This window comes from Simochromis diagramma, unplaced genomic scaffold (assembly GCF_900408965.1).
Source record: "Simochromis diagramma unplaced genomic scaffold, fSimDia1.1 OVJJ01000344.1, whole genome shotgun sequence".
NCBI lineage: Eukaryota > Metazoa > Chordata > Actinopteri > Cichliformes > Cichlidae > Simochromis > Simochromis diagramma.
Window position 1 is genome coordinate 12911288 of NW_024387375.1, and position 20650 is coordinate 12931937.

At 39.5% G+C, this 20650-nt stretch overlaps 1 protein-coding gene across 22 annotated transcripts; it reads left to right on the plus strand.

Annotated features, from left to right (window-relative positions):
• The first annotated feature begins 4932 nt into the window (after positions 1 to 4932).
• On the plus strand, positions 4933 to 20318 carry sh3bgr (SH3 domain binding glutamate-rich protein). 22 transcript variants are annotated; one of them, XM_040008750.1, is made up of 10 exons: positions 4943 to 5228; positions 7046 to 7231; positions 7410 to 7490; positions 10749 to 10823; positions 12454 to 12657; positions 13150 to 13179; positions 15378 to 15401; positions 15803 to 15829; positions 18665 to 18726; positions 19568 to 20318. In XM_040008750.1, the coding sequence occupies exons 1-9, from the start codon at positions 5184 to 5186 to the stop codon at positions 18680 to 18682; spliced, it is 690 nt and encodes a 229-aa protein (XP_039864684.1). In that variant the 5' UTR covers positions 4943 to 5183; the 3' UTR covers positions 18683 to 18726; positions 19568 to 20318. The 22 variants fall into 22 exon arrangements, with proteins under 22 accessions (XP_039864679.1, XP_039864681.1, XP_039864682.1 ...); XM_040008749.1 differs by lacking the exon at positions 15378 to 15401 and adding an exon at positions 17024 to 17050; XM_040008758.1 differs by lacking the exon at positions 12454 to 12657 and adding an exon at positions 17024 to 17050 and having other exon boundaries at positions 4957 to 5228.
• The last annotated feature ends 332 nt before the right edge of the window (positions 20319 to 20650 follow it).

Sequence of the window (20650 nt, forward strand, 5' to 3'; positions counted from 1 at the left end):
TTGTTTATATTATGCTAACATAGCTATGTCGCTAGCGGTCACGTAGCACATCATTATATACCAGCTAGCCAAACTTCAGTAACCCTACAAACGTCACTGCTGTTTCGTTTTCTGTCTTCATTTATGCTGGAAGTGATAACAGAGCTGTACGTTTTAATTTGTTTCCAAAACCCCGCAGTCAGGACATGCTATATTGTATTTAGATAGAAGCTAGCGAGCTAACTCCCTGCTAACTTCTAACTCCGTTAAATGTCATAAATTCCGTTTTCATGGATGCCTGGATGTTAAACTCAATTGTTACACCTGGTAGAGCAGAACGCTGATCATTTTATTAAAGATGAAAGACTTTAGACAGTTTTTCAACTCTCAGTAATGCCATAGTGATCGTTTGATATATGGACCTGCAGCGGAGTTTAGGTCCAGACACGGCTAATGACGTCAGACTGAACAATCGGATAGTTTTCATAGCCTTTTTGTTAAGTGATCCACTAATCAATTTTATGTAACATAAAACATCATTATAGTAATGTTTAAAATTAGGTTTTTTGTTACTGTATTTGCATTTGTGAAAATGAAATTTAGCTAAGATAACTAACAAGTTTATTATAAAGTAAACATCTTCTTTTTTTTGCCTTCCAAAGAAACAAAATACAACATTTTCCCATTTCACAGTAAAGTCTTTATAGAGATGTCCAGCAATGAATCTACTGAAGTCTCAGGATGGCTTCCACAAAATCCACAGTTCACATTTATGTCCCTTTTGAACTTTGTCATGTAATGATTAGCAGGATAAAATTTATGCAGTATTTTAAATGAGACTTCCTTCACTTTATTCGTTACCAGATACTTGTTAGGAATTGTCCATACTCTTTTCCAGTTAATGTCACTGACAAAGAAATTCCAATAAGAGACCACATGTGGGATAGTTAGAGATTCTGTCTGGAACAAAGCACGGATATTCTTATTACTTTTACTGTGGTTTGTTAGACAGATTCTTCCTATGTGTGAATCTAAAGGGTTGGGGAGAGAAACAGATGATATGCAAGGTTGAATACCTTTAAAAAGCATTATAATACCCGTAGGTATTGCATCAAATAATATGGCATATTCTTTGGGTGTGGCTGGAAATTTATAGGTGTTTAAGAATTCTGAATAAGACATAAGCTGCCCATTAGGATTAAACAGCTGATTCACTAAAACAATCCGTTTCTCAACCCACCTAGAAAAAAATAATGATTTATTTTTATACACTATGTTCCTATTATTCCAAATTGAATACGTATGGGGTGTAAAGTTGTGTTTATATATAAGGGACCAAGCTAATAGAACTTGTTTGTGAAACATCGAAAGCTTTTCTGGAAGCTTATCTATATTATAATCACAACCTAAGATAAAACTTAGACCACCAAACTTAGAGAAAATGTAGTGAGGAATAAAATTCCAAATGGATACCGGATTTTTAATAATAATAATGGGATGTATTCCACAGTCACATCCCATGCAATGACGTCTCAAAAAGTCACCAGCGTGGTCAGAAGCCCAGTGGGAACATCGCCGCCCTTTAACATCAATGTGGGCGTCCACCAAGGCTCGGCACTCTCCCCGCTGCTCTTCATCCTTTGCATGGACACTGCGACGGCGGATCTCCAGTCACCCCATCCCTGGACACTTCTCTACGCCGACGATGTCTTCCTGGCCGATGAATCGCGAATAGAACTGCAATACCAAATGCAGCAGTGGAAGACTCGCCTAGCTGACTTCGGCCTGAGGCTCAACACCAACAAGACCGAATACTTAGAAGCTGGCCCCCAGACCGACGGCACGATCAGCGTCGATGGAGAAGATCTGGCGAAAGTACCTCATTTCAAATACCTTGGATCGATGATCAGTAATGACGGCGATATCCTACTAGATGTACGAGCCAGGATCAACGCAGCGTGGATGAAATGGCGCCAAGTCACCGGCGTCCTGTGTGACCGAAGAATGCCCAATCGCCTCAAGTCAAAGATCTACAAGAGTGTAGTGCGCCCCGTCGCCCTCTATGGATCCGAGTGCTGGCCAGCCACCGCAAAGCACGAACAAGCCCTTCACACGATGGAAATGCGGATGCTGCGATGGTGCCTAGGCCTGACACGATGGGACCACGTCATGAATACCGACGTTAGAAAGAGGATGGGAATCGCGCCAATCACAGATAAGATGCAAGAAGCGAGGCTGCGGTGGTACGGACATGTGGTACGGAGCGATGAGAACTCAGTGGTGAGAACAGCACTGCGGCTCAGCCCCCAAGGACGTCGACCTAGAGGCAGACCAAAGCGGAGATGGATGGACCGAATCAAGGACGACGTGAAGAAGATCGAAGCCGATCTGACCGACGCCCTTGACCGACCCAAGTGGAGACGACTTTGCAGAAAAGCGGACCCTGCAACCGAGCGGGAAAAACGCTAGGAGGAAGAAGAAGATGCAGAGAAATTGCTGCATAAGTCAGTTGAGACAGACCTTCTGCTTTTGAGAGCAATACCCTTCCTCTTAAACTTAAATCTCTCTGCAACCATTGATTTAATTTGGTTTGAGATTTTTTAATAATTGGGGGAAAATTTAGTAAAATTCTGTCTTTTGGATCTTTGCAGATAATCAGACCTAAATATGTTGCTTCATTTTTAACTGTTATATTACAAATACTCTGAACATTACACTCTTTGACAGGTAATAATTGACATTTATTTAAGTTTAGGACCAATCCAGACCCTTTTGAGAAATCCTCTATTACACGTAAAGCAATTGGCACTTGGCTGGCATTTTTAAGAAAAATTGTGGTATCATCTGCCAATCGATTAAGACTAAAACGAGAAGTGGTGCCATTTTTCATTCTAATAGAACTATTAGCATTGGAATACAGAGTTTTGATAGCTCTGCAGAAGATATCACCAAAACCAAATTTCTGAAGTGTAAGAAATATAAATTCATGCTCAATTGAGTCAAAGGCTTTATAAAAGTCCAGGAGAAAGATAAATGAGTCATCAGATATTAATGCTGAGTAGTCCAGAATATCCAAGACGAGTCTAATATTATTGGAGATGTGCCTGTTTGTCATAAAACCAGACTGTGTCTCGTCTACAATATCGTCCAAAATATATTTAATTCTTCTAGCTAGCAATAGAGCTAATATTTTATAATCATTATTTAGGAGGCTTATTGGTCTCCAGTTGTCTATAAAAAGTAGGTCCTTCTTAGGTTTGGGAATTAAAGTAATAAGAATTCAGCCACCAGCCCATCTGTGCCTGGAGATTTGTTGTTTTTAAGAAATTCAATAGATGTCAATATCTCTTTTTCAGTAATTGGACTGTCACAAAAAAGCCTATCAGCACTTTTAATCATTTCAACATTGTTTACAGAGTCAATAAATTGGGTAGCGACCTTTGCGGTATAATTGGATTCATACAACTTTGAGTAGAAATTACAACAAAATTGAGAGATAATTTTTGCATCAACACTGACCGTACCATTTATATTCAATTTATGAATAGTATTGGTTTTAGATCTATGTTTTTCTAAGCGGAAAAAATAAGCAGAATTCTGCTCTCCCTCCTCTATCCATCTTTTTCTTGAATGAACGAAAGCTCCTTCAGCTTTCTGGCGGTAAATGGAAGTTAGCATTGTCTCGTGCACATAGTCAATTACAATAAAGTGACGGTAACTAGAAAAAAAAACTGAGCAAAAAACAAAACAAACAAAAAAGACCATTGTAGTCCTGCATGTAGAGGAGATTCTTTTAAAATAAATGTTCAATGTCCTTAATTTCTTATGAAAGGGAATGTAGACCACTCACGAAGAAGAAAAAAAACTGTTCAAGGACTCTAACAGGGTTATTGAGTATGAGACTTTGTTATTTGCCTACTCGAGCTGGCTCCATTCTTACAATGAAACTAAAGTTTAGAAAATGAAAACTTCATGTGGAAAAACTGAACAGAATGTAATTTAGAAAGGATTTCACACTGAAAGGTACAGGTTGGCGGATCGAGCCAAATATCGATGACATCAATACCGACGCTGGTAGTGGTACACTAGCATGATAGGATCGATACTTTCTTTCTATCCTCCGAGTTCAGTATTACACTGAACTGTCTTAAATTACTGCAGTTTTTTATGAAAAACTATACCTCAAACATTATAAAAAAAATGTCTGACTGACTGTCAAGTCTATTTTATTTATAGCCTATAGCCCATCTGCAACACATCTCCAAAAACCCCAGTTTCAAAATACATGAAACACGGAATTGTTGGTTTATTGTGTTTACTAATATTGTGTAAAATAACAATGATAGTGATCACAGTGTCATTAAAATGTGTTAAGAATTTGCAATCTGATGATGATTATTCTCATAAATCAGCATATACTGATCTTGGTATCGACAATACTAGCCCTTTATTTACTTGGTATTGGATCGATACCAAAATTTGCAGTACCGCCTATAATCTTTCAAACATCTCAAACATCTCTTACGAATCAGTTTTTGGTTATATTGGTTATATAGCCTTTAATGCAGGCAAAATTCTCACTGACATTAAAAATGTCTTTGTCAAGAGAGATCTGATAGAGGGAAGCAAAAATCGCAACAGATATAACACCACAGCTCCAATAAGATATTTTAATAATTTTTAGGATTAACATGTAGGTAAAGTAACACAGAGTCATAAAGATTACTTGCAAAAACACTTAATTTCTTTATTTTATGTATGATCCCTTTGTAAAAACCTTTTCACCACAATATCTTTACCAATATAAGCAAAGGTGTCACGCAAAGAAGCAGCCGATCACTTTTTGGCACAACACCGGGTTTGAAAACCTGTCAGCCTATAGTGCTGGTCAGTGCTATTTCTGTCCATATATGCACTCAGCAGGACGCTGGGAACCAGCTCCACTGCGCCCCCTCCCTCACCGACAGACAGCTGAAGTTGCCAATCAGTGTTTGTGAGTGGTGCTGCGCCCCTACGGGCCGACCCTCACTAATGGAGCTTGGAGACAAAAATAACCGCGTGTGTGTGTGTGTGTGTGTGTGTGTGAGTGAGTGAGTGATCGCTGTGCTATGTCTCCGTCCAGGGTGTGCTCTAATAATAGAGAAGGCTGCCTGCTCCTTTAAGAGACCGCTTGTTGCATACTCGACAAAATAAATTGTAGCAAAATGGTCATTAAAGTTTTCCTCGCGTCTTCGTCGGGATCCACAGCGGTAAGCTTTTTACTCCAAAGGATTTATTTCTCTTAAAGTGAACTTTTGTGGTTGTAACCGGCCAGGACTGTCACTCATACAGTGACACGAGAGCGTTAAACCTCGAAATGAATGTGACTTGACTTTTATTAGGCATATCTAAACACTGCAGGCAAGTGCACGGCTTGATTTGTGCCTGAGCTTACGCCTGAGAGGCTCTGGTTCTTTGTTTAATTGTCTCGCAGGTCGATGTGATTTATATGCAGAGCTTTCTAGAACAGGGGCTCCCAAAGGTTTTTTTTTTTTTTTTTGCATGTTAAGGACCCCCACATGCAGACGCTTGACGTCGGTGTCTCCCCCAAAAAGAGATTTAACATGAAACTTTAAGTCAGACTCGCATTGAGGTAACGGTGTGTATGTTAGGTGGGATGATAACAGCAGAGGGGAGGGTGAATTTATTTCTTACATCCACTTTTGGCCATGCTAAAGTGGTTGGGGCCCACTTAGCAGTGTTGTATCACAACACACACTACTTGGGGTTTATCCTTTGAGTGGACTTGTTTCATGCGGGTATGGTCATCTACCCGTATTAGCAAATGACACTCAATGACTGACCACAACAGTCCTCATTAACTCTTAGAAAATGCATCGTTGTTTATCCTCTTATTTGTCCCTTTTTCGACCCTGCTGTTTGTATTTTTTTATTGATTTATTTTTTCATTTTTACACTTTTTATCAGTTGTTTTTTTTTAGCAGTTTAAATATGATCTGTCAGCAGATGTAGATACAAGTAAAAAGATCAAACATGAAGACATTCAACCTTCACCAGAGCCCAGAAACATGGATTATGGATTATTAACAGACCAAAACAGAAAACTATTAGTCATTCAACACCATATAACACAAGGATAATACCATATGTTGGCATCTGAGAAGCTGGAAAAAGCAATCATGTTGTGTTTCTGCTTATTTAAGGGCTTAAAATAAAATAAGATCAGATAATATACACTCAAGAGTCGCTTTATGAGGCACACCTTGCTAGGTCATAAAGGGATGGACGAGGCGATGTTTTTACAGTCTTCTGTTGTCCAGTTGATGAGCCTGTGTGAATCGTAGTCTCAATTTCTTGTCCTTAAATGGCAGGAGTGGCACCTGGTGTGGTCTTCTGCTGCTGTAGTCCATTTGCTTCAAGGTTTGATGTACTGTGCATTCAAAGATGCTCTTCTGCATACAAGAGTTTTTTTTTTTTTCTTCTTTTTTTTTCTTTTAGTTAGCATTGCCTTGCTATCAGCTTGAAGCCTCTGGTAGACCTCTGGTATCAACGATGGATTTCTGCCCAGACAACTGCTGCTCACCTGCTTTCTCATTTTGAGACCATTGACTGCAAAGCCTGAGATAGTTGCATGGGAAATGAAATTAAGCCACAGCGTAAAACACAACCTGTAACAACTTATATACTATGATAGATGAAGTAGAAAAGCTCAATAAATATTAATAAAAAAAAAAAAAACGAAATGAAAACAAGATAAGTAAAAAATACACAGAAGATAGGACACCTGTTACATAGACAATAATAATAAACCAAGTAAAAAATAATGCAAAATAAAGTAAAACTTGTACTTCTTTTAAATTGTTGTCAGTGGTTTCTGTGTTTACTTAGTAGGAGAGGACGGGAAGGGAGCACTGTGTAGAGCATCAGATGTGAATCCATGCTGTCATTTAAATAATGTTAGTTGATATTCCAAACACCAGAATGCTGCAGCTGCCATCCTGAGGTTAAATATTCCAGGCTTCTCCTCATATACAGTGCAATCAGGGAGGATTTCTCTGCCTCGCAGATCAAGAAGAAGCAGCAAGATGTGGTTGGCTTCTTGGAGGCTCTTAAAGTTGACTACACTCCACTGGACATCGCGTGCAATGAGGACAACCGCATGTGGATGAGGCAGAACGTCCCTGAGGACAAGAAGCCAGCCAACGGCATCCCCCTCCCCCCACAAATCTTCAACGAAGAGAGTTATTGTGGGGTGAGTACATCACATTCAGATACGCCAATGTTTTTAACTTGTGACTACCTTCAGAATATTGAGAGAAAAGCATAGGAAATGCACTTTAATGTCTGTAATGGAACAACTGTAGCAACAAAGTTAAAATAGGAGGGAAAGGAAATTATTGTATTGATTTAGATCTCTAAATCTTGTGCAGGACTACGACACATTCTTTGATGCCAAAGAGGACAATTTAGTGTACACCTTCCTGGGGTTGCCCCCTCCTCCTGGGTCAAAGGTCAGTACTATTTTCTACTGTATGTTGAGGAAAACGTATGCAAAAGCCACATTTCTTCTCTAATATCTCTAATCTTTTACTTCAGTACTGATACAACAGAGTTAGTCCAACAATTCAGCTTGGACTAATTCTGCTTTGACTTTCTTCAATACACAATATTCTTTTATCGATTGTATATGAATTGCAACATTATGATACATTGTTATGTTTTAGTTTTCCAGGTAAGACTTGAGAGTTTAAGGTGATTCATTTGAATCAAAAGAATGTCAGAAGAATAAATGTTCTTCTTTATTGACTATGTGCACGAGAAAATGCTAACTTCCTGGTTTGAGACCGGATGTGGGGTTGTGCATTTCCGGTAGCTTTACTTTGCGGTCAATCGCTACTGCGAAGATATACTCCAAAATCATGTCCAAAACTCGAAAACGGAAAGATTGTGTTAAGTTACAAAGAGCCGAAGGTGGGAACACTCGCCGCTGTTGTGTCATAAAAAAAATCTAATGATCAATTTTGACGTTTAAAGCGTTTAGATCGATCAGTTGTTTACATCACTCAACACAAGCGGAACTGCATTACTGCAGCAGAAGACACATCGTCCACATTCAGAAGCACATCTCTGTATAGTGACTGGTCTTATGATTTAAACAGGCAAATGTTCAGCATTCAAACTACAGGTGAAGAATAGTCAAACCAGATGTTTCCCCCGTTATGTCGATATCAGCTAGTCAAGTACACACCTACACAGCATGTTAACAAACCGTGAAAAAAGCCACACAAAAAATGAACGATTGCTGGTAACGGTTTCTATACATTAGTATTTATGAAGGGTATGTTGTGACTTACCTTCAAAATTACAGCGGTCCCTCGCTATAACGCGGTTAACCTTTCACATCGCTGTTTCACAGATTTTTTTTAGTGCAAGTTTGCATGCTTTTTTTTTTTTTACGTCACATTGTGTCGTGCGTCCTGATCGCTGCAGACGATCTCCTCCGTGACGTCTCTCCTGTACAGTACAGAATCGCTGCATCGATCGCTAGCAGTGTTACTCTGAAGTGCAGTACTGTATGTCCACGATGTCCACCAAACGTTTTGCACCGTCAAAAAATAAATTTGGCTACTTGATTTCACCTATCGCTGGTTATTTTTAGAACATAACACCCCCGATAAACGAGGGACAGCTGAGAAATATAACATTTGAATCCCTTTTCTCTTTTGCTCTGAGGCGCGGGGGGAAAATATCGACAAGTCGATGAACATCATTTACAGATGTCTTGGGCATTTACCCAATATATCTATAGAAATGTAAATCGCAGCTTGATTCATTCATTTGCTTAACTTGTTTTGGACCGTAAACCAGGCGCGAATAGGACACCGGAAACAAAGCTCCCCACAGGAGTCTCCACACCGGAAGTAGCATATGCTAACGTGCACACAGTCAATTGTTATTGAAAGGTTTGTAATCAGATGAAATCAATGTATCCAGCTATCATTTTGGACACAAACAGGTTTAACTCCCTTCTTATAAAGAGGGGGTTCCTATCATTTATGGCTCATAAAACAATAAAAAGTCTGAAAATACCATGATGAATTTTCAAAACTTCATGTGTACAACAAAATTCCCAATTAAATAAGAACATCTGTGCTGTCATAACGTACAAGTAAAAACAAAGATGCAACAAATAGTCTGTCTCTTCCTGTATTCATATATTAAATAATTTAGACCATGTTTATGCTCATCACAGGAAAATTCTTTCAGAACTTAGGTTGTGTGTACCTAGTTTAGGCTGCACTTTAGTCCATAAGTATTTGAACTATTACACATGTTTTGTAGTTTTAACTCTTTGCACCAACGCAGTGGGATTTAGATCAGCCAATATGTGATTGAAGTGCAGACTATTGGCTTTAATTCAGGAAGTTTAACATCAGTTAAGTGTTAACTGTTTATGAAAAACAGCCCCTTTTGTACAAAGTAATCACTTTTCTGATCTTCAAAAGTAACCGGACAACTAGTATAGTTTTAAATATAAGGATTGTTTATTGTTTTTTTTTTTTTTTTTTTTAAATGACCGCCTGAAGTGTAGAACCGATGGTCATCACCAAATGTGGTGTTTCCTTGTTTAAGATGCCCTGCCAGCCAGCTTTTTACTGCAGCCACCTTCACTTGTTGCTTCTTCTGCATTTGATTTTGTATTTAATAACTATGAAGCTGCTCTGTTGGGTTGAGCTCAGATGCCTGACTTGGCCATTGTGAGTATCCTGTTTCTTTGCCTTGAGGAACTCATGGGTTTCTTTTGGGTTGATATACATTTGCATTGTGAAGCTGTTTGATCAGTTTTGCAGCATTTGGCTAAATCTGAGCAGAGGGTGCAGATCTGTACACTTCACAGTTCATCCTGCTGCTTCTATCAGTCACATAATCATAAACACTAGTGACCCAGATGTACTGGCAGCCATACATGCCCATGTTATAACATCTATTTCTCTCCTTCTACTTACTTTTTTATTCCAATTATTCTTTTGCATCTTAGTTTCTGTTTCTGTCCAAAGAATTTTTTCAGAGCTGTTCAGGCTCCTTTAGATGTTTTCTGTCTCTAACCTGACTTTCTTGCTCTGTAACCGGAGGTTTGCAACTTGTTGTAAACTCTCTGTATTTACATTTAATAAGGGTCTTGACTGTAGGTCTTGACAATGAGATGCCTACCTTGTGACGAGTGTTCTCGATGTTGTAAAGTTGTATTCATCCATTTTAGCTGTCTGTGATGTCCCTGGCATTTTGGTGTTAAGCAAGCAGGTGATTTGTGAAAATGAATCAGTCAATTACCAATTACCTTTGAGACTCTGAAAATGGGGAAGTGTGTATAAAAATGGCTGTAATTGCTAAATTGCTTTAGTTAAACCCCTGAAACGGAAGTTTAGCACTTCATTCATATCTTAATTGTTTGATTTAAAATCCGCCGTGGAGGTAATTATGGCCCTAACTGTATTTATCCAAAGTTCCAGTCTTCATATATCTGCTTTTGACTGATGTGAGATTCGAACACATTTTTCGAAATTCAATTAATTTAAAATTTAAAACTGAAATTTGTTTTTTCTTTAACAATTAAATGTGTTGAAATGAGATGCAGTGGAACTTGTTTTGTAGGTAACCAGATCTGAGTGACTAAAAGAAACAAAAACATGCCGTGGACATTTTGGCAAGTTATCCGGACACTAAATGTCAACGCGATTGTGTTAAACCTGGTAATTTCCTTGGTACAGGAAGCAGAGCAAGCTGACAAGGATAACATTGTGGAGAATGGCACCCATGCTGAGGAAAACCTTGACGACACAATAGTAATGCCTTCATTTAGTCTGTGTTTAGTTTCTTTTCACCGTGTCTCATCTTAAATTTTCAGCGTCACTTAACAACTTTCCTTCTGTCCATAACTGGTGACTTAAAGAGATTCCTAATTTCTTCATGGCTGCCCCGTCTCATTTACCACATCGACTAATTCTGGTGTTGCATGAGTGAGAAATGTGAGCTCATAATAACACACTATTCTGATTTGTCATCATAACACTGTGACACTGCATTGCTGTGTTCAGACTGCCAAAGGGCTGTGAAGCAACCAAACTGTGGTATGATTGTGTGTAAATCGTAAAATTTGATGTTTTATTTTTATCAAAAGCATTTTTTTCTAATAGATATATTTAATAACATCTTTATTTCAGCAAATTTCTGACAAGATTATCACCACGAGAAAATTCCTGCTAGTTCTCAGTTTACTAGAGCTTACCTACCGTAGCCCAGATTTCCCTTTCTAATTTCCCGAATTTTAGCCCCAAGAGTAACGATTTTCTGCAGCACTGATCTCTTGTCCTATTTGCAACAATATTGCATTTTACTGTTACATTTCATGTTCTTTATAATTTTTATCACAATTTCATAATTTTAGTCTCTGAAGTAGGCAATGCTTCAGAAGAGTCATATGACAGAGAAAAGGTGACTTAGTAGTCAACAATTTACTAATAATATATTTAGGATTTCCACCAGTTACAGTATATATTCTCAATATGAGATCAATAACTTTTCATCAGTCTCTTCACATAAGAGACAAAGCCAAAAACCTGTATTGTAAATGATGACTGCGTTTAACTGTGACAGTCCAGGAACACTTTTCACATCGGCCTGCTTCAGAAAGACAGCGCCAAACTACTTTAGACCAAACCTGTATTTCTGGTTAATTGAACTAACAATGTGAATAAGATTTTTTTTTTTAGATTTAGCCTTGTAGAAGAGTAGTTTGACATTTGGATAAAGATACTTATTGGCTATTTGAAAGAGATATAACACAATATGTTAAAAAAAAACATATTGTACCTCTCTTATAACTGAAAATTTAACGTGAAATTATGCTAGTATTAGCTTAGCAGACATGGTAAAAACAGGTAATCTAGCAAATGAGTGCTTCACAATTAACACGTTACATTTGGTGTGTTTAATCTGGCACAGTAAACTTTTTAAACTAATGAATGTTGGACAAATACTGTTACCTGTTTTTCTTTGTTTGTTTGTTTCTTCCTTTCACAGGTTTCGTGTTAGGCTAAGTTAAGCTAATTTGCCGTTAGCTGTAACTTAATATTTTTCTTACAGAAAAGAGAAAAATATCTATATTCTCATTTTTAAAATGTCAGTATTAATTTTTAGCATATCCAACTTTGGATTTGTTTTCTAACAACCTACACCTTGACTTTTTTAGCTTTCCCTTCCTATTTTTATTTATTTATTTATTTTTTAACTGGATGACAACCTACCAGGATAACATCATTGCTTTGAGTTCATAAACCTTTCCATCTGATGAGCCAACCATCGAATGCTGCTAAAGCAGTGCCTGAAGTAGTATATCAGATTTTTTTATTTCTTTGTGTATTTCTTTGTGTATTTCTTCTTTCACACACTATGTTTACACCTTACAATAACAAGGTTCCAGTGGAGGATCGTAATGGGGATTCAAATAAAGAGGTGAAGCAGGCCACTGATGAGAATGAAGAAGGTGAGGGTGATGAGGAGGAACAGGAGGGGGCAGCAAAGGAAGAGACTGCAGAAACGGTAGGAGACGAAGCCCCCACAGAGAAGGAGGAGGAGGAAGCAGCAGTGGAAGAAACAGACGAGGTCACAGAAGACACTGTAATTGCTCCTTAACTAGACCCTAATCTCCCTTCGTTTTTCCTCTGCCTCCATCCTTGGAATGCCAATTTCTTCCACTCAGAATCCTTGTTTTCCCTTTAATCTCCTCCTTTACTCCACATTTAAGGTTTCCCTCATTTTCAAGTTCCTGTCAACCTTGTATCTGCATCTTCTCCTCAAGTCTCCTTCCCTGGACTCAGTAATTTACTAATTCACCTCTCCGAGATCCCTAATCATCATTCTTACACGTCTCATCATTGCCAGCGGATGTTTAATTTATTTATTATTGCCTTTCTGTCAATTCCATTAGGTGTCTTATGTTTGGTTTTTGAGTTGATGACATAATTCACTTACTGTTAACTATCCTGGTCAAGGTGTGTTAGTATAGGGTCCCCAGAAGCTCCTCACTCTAATTTAATGAGCCGTGTGTGTGTGTGTGTGTGTGTGTGTGTGTGTGTGATGTCTCTAATGCTATCTTATCTCCACTGTCAGGAGGGCCAAGCAGAAGAGGAAGAAGAACAGGTGAGATTATCTAAAAAAAATTCACGTAACACTTATTTCACTATTTAATAAGGAACAGTGCTTTATTGATGTTTTATAGACACAATACACAGAAACAGCAGCAGTTACTATCCCAGCATTTTTAATAACTATGTGCATTCAATAAATGACATGTGTACTTCATCTTTTTTATTTGAGAGGGAAAATAATTTATTAACATACTGTGCAACGCATGCAGAATAATTTAAGCGGGTGCTTATTATTTCTTTCTTTTCTTAGCAGTCATTGCTGGTTTAGACCAGTCTTCACCTTTACCCAAACATGTGTACTTGCCAGTCATTCAGACTTTCGGACACTGACATGAGCTAAACTTATAAAAGATTTCTAAAATGTTTTGGGTCACTTAAAAAATTTTTTTTTTTTTTTTTTTTTACATTATTTTGGATGTAAAATTTTGAAAGGAGTCTGCTAGAAGGCAGTGAATCTCACTTCTATCCGATGGCAGCCATAGCCAGGTGAGCTGTTGAAGATAGATTGAACTTTTCTATCGGTAAGCACTCCTGTTTCTGCTGCTGTTAGCCCCTGTTAGCTGCTGTTAGCCAGTGTTAGTGAAACTTTCTTTGAAATTGACCTAACATTATTGGGCTTGGACACTAAGTTTATGAGAATACATAAAATTGTTGGAAAATTGAATTACACATTTATTAATGCATAGTTACAACATTCTGGGTTTTTTGAGCATCAAATAACCTCCAAAAATGAATGATTATACCTCCAAAGGAACAGTTTAAATTTGGCTAGTCGAGTGTGTGAAGCATTAGTCTTCTTGTTCTAAAAAACCAGGACTATTCCATCCAAGGAAATGGAACCCCCCCCCCCCCCCCCCCCAAAACTTAAGATCCTTAAGACTTCATAGCAGAGAGTTTACTCTGTTCTGGGAAGATTTCGGTAGATCTCTTTGGAGAAGATGCAGTAAGCTGCTATTCTGTGATAACAGAGTGACCAGTCTCTGATTTGCTGTGGGAAGTGACTTAGTTTACTGTAGGAAGCGTGGGGTGAAGGTTTCCATATTACTTTAACAAACTGCTCTGCAAAGGTGTGTTTAATGAAACCAGAGTTGGAAGGATGAACTTCTCATTGCGGGTAACCTTGATTTCTTCACTGTATTTTCTATTCATTTAAAGATTAAGGCGAGTCTTTGAAAAATGTGAATGTTTCTGTGTGACCCCACACTTTTGAATAGCAGTGAAAACATGCTGTGCCGCCTCCCTCACTTTGTGCTTGTCAAGGCCAGTGAGAATTTTTCTCTCTCTTTGTCTCCCATCACTTTCACTGTTTACAAAAATCTGAGCGCTTAAGAAACCTCTGCTATTTAAAATATGTCTTTTAATCTTGTGCAGTGTAAACACTTATAATACGGGGTTTTAAAGCAGTTCTAACTGAGATAGGCTGCATGCAGGGATAGCTCAGTAGGTAGAGTGGTGGCCCCATGATCGGAAGGTCGGGGGTTCGACTCCAGTGAACGGCTACCCTGAGGTAACCCTGAGCAAGGTACCGTCCCTACACACTGCTCCCCGGGCGCTGCATTGGTGGCTGCCCACTGCTTCACTGGGTGAATGGGTTAAATGCAGAGGAACTATTTCCCTATGGGGACTAACACATACACATTAAAAAAAGCAGCCTAATTGACTCATGCGTTAAACACCAAATGACTGATCTCATTTAGCATTTCAGAGTTGATATGGTTTTTTGAGTTCATGTTCCAGCCCATCCCTCACCTGACTCATTTCACACAGGCTAGGTCAGGGGGGTCAAACTCAATTTACATTGTGGGCAACATACAGCCCACATACAGTTTAACGACGCATTTAATCCCCTATAATATAAATTAATTTCAGTATTTCTCAGTTTTTATGCACAATAAAGAAATGCTGCTGTAGTAAATGCAAGAATGCTAAAAGGTCTTTGTCTGTAGGAAAAGCAGCAAAACTTAGTAAAATACAGTTTAAAATCCAATATTTATGCCCTAATTCACATTTCCCCCAATGAGCTTGATTGAGGTCTTTTCGGGGCTGATTCTGGTCCCCGGGCCTTGTGTTTGACACCCCTGGTCTAGATGCATCAATATCAGAGCTGTGTCTGCTGGTTCCTCATGTACACAAACACACACACGCTGTATGGCATTTGACTCCTTTGCCCTCTTGGTTTGCTCCCTCCAGGAGGAAGAGGATTTGCAGTCAGAGGTAACTGTGCTTCTCTGTTCGTCTCTTTCTGTGCGTTTCCTCCATACAGTCATCAGCAGTGTGGGTTTGATGGTGCAGATATCAGGGAAGACCGTCCAGATGGGTTTGGGAGGGTCTTGGTCTGCCTTTTAAATTGCTAGCTTTGAAGACTTCACCTGTCTACCCCTCTCTCTGCTCTCTCTTTATTACTATCTCCTCAAGTTTTTTTGACCTTTCCTGTCTTTCTGCTAACATCCCGTTCCTCATTTCTTCCCAGTTTTCTAGCTGCTTCCTGACAACTTCGACTGTTCCCATAGTTTCATTTGAAATCATAAGACATTTCCATACCGCATGCCTGTTGTGCCCTTTTGCTCCCCACACAGTCGGCTGACCTGCTGCCTGTTACTTTTTATTTTTTTTAGGAGGAAGAAGAGCTACGACAGCTTGAGGTAGATTCATGTTTTATTTTAAACTGCTTCTAGCCTTCCTGAGTTTGTCTTGTTTTTTTCTTTTTGTTGTTTTTGTTTAGTGACTCATTACTTCGTCAGATTATTAATCCCTTTCACACCTCAAGCATTCCTTCAATGATTAGTATTTCACTACTTGTTAGCATATTTTGTCTTTTGCCAGAAACAATGAATTGGTCGCCTCGTGCCTTTGATAACAAAGGGTCAGAGTAAAATGCTAAAAGACCAAAAAAACAACACAAGTCAAAGTCAAAGACATATCATCCAGAGTGATGATTAATACAGCACCTCAAGTAATTCTCATAAAGAAATGACCAATATAGGGCTCATTAAAAAAGACAATAATGGTAACAACGTAATAATCCATTTTCCTCAGTTATGTCATTATGTTGAAAGAGTGCTTTGTGGGCCTTGTTTTGCCCTGGATTTTGCCTGTCAGGACACATCCCCAAAACTTTTCAACTTCATGTGTCCCAACTTTCAAAAAGCAAACTCACGCACTTGCTCTCGCACTGTTTTTCAGTCTGCACCCTGTGGACAGGGTTTTGAAGTCTGGCGAGTCAGCCCAGCCGGTTTTTCACCCAGCGTTGCTCATCTCAAGGGTAGTTCCTCTAAAGACTCCACACTTTAACCATTCCCTAAATCAGACTCTGCCCCCTGCAACACACCAACACAATGAATAATCAGTTTGTTCAAAAAGTTGTTTTTTAAAAAAAAGTCTGGTTCTAAGTGCTGTGTGAAAAGGGCTCTGCTTCTCAGAGACATTCCAGCCTCTGCTTGAGTTTACGCTGCTTATGCTTCAGTGCTTCGCCCTGCTGTTTTTCCGCTCTTCCTTCCCATCTGTTTTGTCCTTGTCCAACCTCTCTTGCAGGAGCAAGACGAACAAGGCAGTGCTGTAGTTTCTGGTGGTTCTACTTTTTTTTTTTTTTTTTTTTTTTTTTTTAAAAGCTTGACAGACTTGCCCTTCTCTCCCTTTCTCCTTCTTTCTTTTGGTGTGCTGCATGGACTTTTAGGTCCACTTTCCATGGACATGCCTGCTGGTTTGCAGCATGATAAACCTGATCATATTTGACCTAAACCTTAAAGGTGGATTTCATGTAGTAACAGATATGTGAGTCACATATGGACCATAATGTTGGTTTCTTTTTCAAAACTGCCTGATTTCGTGTTCCACAGGAGGAAGAAGAGGCTGAAGTGCAAGAGGTATATCTGGATTATAGAATCTTTGTATAAGTTTTGCACGGTGTGAATCACACAGAGACTGGGATTTTTCTTTTCATGCATGATCTGATTGCAGAGAAAGACAGTGTGCACATGTTCAGGCGAACTCTGTCTCTCCTCAAGATCGTAATTGTCACTGGTTCAGTGAATATTGTGTGCAGTGTAACTCATATGGCCTCAAACAAGCCAGGACAAAGATGAGGTTGTTCAGAGTTGGAGCAAACTTTTATGAAACTTTCACAGAGAAACATTCTGCAAGTCTGCCACTTTTTTTAGTTCTGATACCTAAAAAAAAAAACGCTTGAACGTTCTGTTGTCTTCTTTTAAAACTTGGCCTGCATGCACGTGAGGATAACTCGGACATGTTTGGTTTTGTTGTACTGGGAGATGGGGCGCACTGACTTGACAGGATGACATTTTTTTTTTTCTTTTTAAAGAAGCCATGGCTTTTGTTCCCTTTTTTGCCAAGAGCAATCTGAAGAAAGTGGATGTGAAGTGGATGTGACAAGTTTCAAAGAAGATGGAGGAGACGGAGCACATCTTGTTCTCATGCAATACTCGGAGAAAAAGAAAAAATATTTCACGTTAGACGACACACTGCGTTGTTTCCAGGCTTACTGCTCTCTTAGTTTGGGTCACCTGTTGGAATAAAGTGGTTGTAGGATCGAATAATAGATAACCTCGGTGAGCGTGTTGTTTACTTCAAGACTAACCAGGAACAGCATTCGCGGCTTGAGTGGTAACACTTAAAACACGTGACACGCAGTTTAACCTCATCTTACACGGTGCGCCTGCTTAAGCACCACTCTTGTCTCACTTAGGTCATCTCATTAAAAACAGAACTCCATCACTAGTTTCCTCAGTTTTTTTCCGACCCTGCTGTCATCACCACTGCCCACGCTTGACGCTTGACATCTTCTCCATTTTTAACCCATCCTTAACACAGCCACTAACATGGGAAGTCGTCTCACCTTCCCCCTATTTAAGCCATGACTTCACATAGGCCCCTCCCTCTTCTTTTTTATTTTTTAATTTTTTTCAAAGGAGGAGGAAGAGGAAGAAGAAGAAGAAGAGTTGGAAGAAACACAGGTAGTATTACAGCAGTTTGTCACATGTGGTCTTCTGCCTGTGCTTGCCATGCCTGGTCCAGTGTTGTAAAGAAGGAAGATCTTTGTGTGCGACACAAACACACATCACACATCTTGGTAGCTCACTCATAGTAAAGACTGTGTGGGTTTTTTTTTTTTTTTTTTTTTTTTTTTTAAATTGCAATTCAAATAATTTTGTTTTATTTATGCAACAAACTAAGAAACAACTGCAGTCTTTCCACTTTGAATCCCACAAATCCTTCTCCGGTTGATGAGACTCATCCAGGTAAAAGGTTTAACAACGACAGAGTCTCAGCTATCATTGGGATCTTTTTTTTTTTTTTTTTTTCTCCCCACAAATTAAAGCTTGCACCGTTAGAAACATTAGAATAGAATACACAAAGGCACTTTAAACAGATTTTAATCCGACCTTCTACCACTGCCACGTGTCTCTGCTTTCTGTGTGTGTGTGTGTTGGTTATCAATACATGATTTTGTCTTCTAACAGGAGGAAGAGGCTGAGTAGTTGAAGCTGAGCGATGCTGATGATGTCGATTTACTGCTCCCCAGGTAAAACCCTCTGCTTTTTTCTGCTTTACCACTGGAGGGCAGTGCGATGTTATGTGGCTCGGTAGAAGAATGGATAGAAACTTCTGTGTGTTGCTTTTCTCTTTGGCATTTATGTAACCAGATTAATTAAAAAGATAAACTTGCATTCAGTACAGATTTTTTTTCCTTTTTTTGTGCTTCTTTGACCCTGTTAACAAAGCTCTGTGCAAAATACAATTACACAACCTGTATTGTATGCATGATGCAGTGGCATGCATTAATATCTAAAACAGGCAAGTTTTTCATTAAAGTGCTAAGATCCTGCTTGCTTCACCTTGGTGTTTGGAAGGAGTTATCTTTTTAACCTGCACTTGCCGCAGCGTGTTTGCAGAGGACTGCCACTGTTGACTCAATCTGCAAACAGCTTCAGTGGGTACACAGCATGCCTGGGGATCACCTAGATCCACCACCAAACCATCTCACTATCCCCTGTTTTTCCCTCTGAGTCAGTGGGACTAATGAAGATATTTGTGGTGATAAAAATTCTAATCTTCTTTTAGCTCTTTTGTGTGTTTAAGGCCTCTATGTCCCACTGAAGGAATAGCTTTAGAGCTGGCCCTGAAAGAGTGGCAGTGCCCACTGTCCTTCCTCCCCTCCCTCCTCTCTAAGCTGTGCGCCAGCCCCTGCGAGCCCCTGTCACGCCTCGTTTGTGAAAGCTGTTAAGTGAGCTTCAGAAGTGCCTCAGGAGGTGCCGGCACGCTGGGTGGCACAGGCGTGGCGATGGTGGTGTCTTCCTCAGCCACCACGGACAACTCAGTAATGTGTGACCTATTTCTAGTCATCTGTTTTTCTTGTGTCGCAGCCCGAAGGAGCCTCCCGTTCCATCTCTTCCTGACCCTTGACACTTGGCCCACCCCCCTCAGCCCCATCAGAAAGCCCCTCTACGTCTCCGCAAAGCAGCACATGACCCTACTGGAAACCACTGGTCATGTGCTTGAAGGCTCCATCCCAGCTGAAAACGCCTAACCCACATTTGCCTTACACCCTTCCCTGTTGACTGCAATGTTGACTTAATTTTTATATTTTGCATGTACAGACATACTGTAATGAAAAACGAGCAGAGTAGCCTAGCGGTGTTGGTTTGGTTGTTTGCCATGAGCAGCTTTTTGTAAAATGCACAGTGGTTTTGTTAAACTCAGACCCTTTTCCCATGTTGTACTTGTAGAAGTTCTAGTTTTCTAACACAAAAGGCCGACGACCTATGAAGGAAAAAAAAAAAAGAAAAAAAAAAAAGAAGGAAATCCTGGCATATCCTAGCTTGTGACTCCTGGCTTGTAGATTCAAAGTGTCATAAGTCACTCTCTTTCATAACAGTTCTGTTCTTGTGCTCCTAACTTCATCCCTTATCTAACGGCGAGTGTGTAAATTCAAACTGCGACTTCTAATGGCAGCGAGAAAGGAAATAGACACATGCTGCAAGACTGCAAACCCCTCCACCACCGCCACAGCTACTTCTGCCAGAAATGCTGTCTAATCAATGCACTTTGTTGAACGAAGAGTGAGATGTGGCTGAGATGTTGGAAATGAAAATAAAGTGGACTCGTAAAAACCTTCTCAGTGGATCTTTATTTAAAGTCTTTTGTTGGCATATTTAAAGAAGAATGGGCTATTGTGCATGTTGGGGAGTGTAGGGGTCAACAGGAAAACAAATGCCTCGTCCCATGAGATTTTCTTGTAGAGGTGGATGAGAACATGCAGTGTTATTTTTAGATAGATGATCAAAATAGGGTCAGGCATGTGCAGTACAGGCTTTACAGGATAGGCATTGTTACTATGCCCAGTATTCACCAACGTCTAATGTGTGCAGGAATGCCACAGATAAATTCTTTCAATGAATAACTACAGTGGGGGGAATAGTTACATGATCTCCTGCTGCATTTGTAAG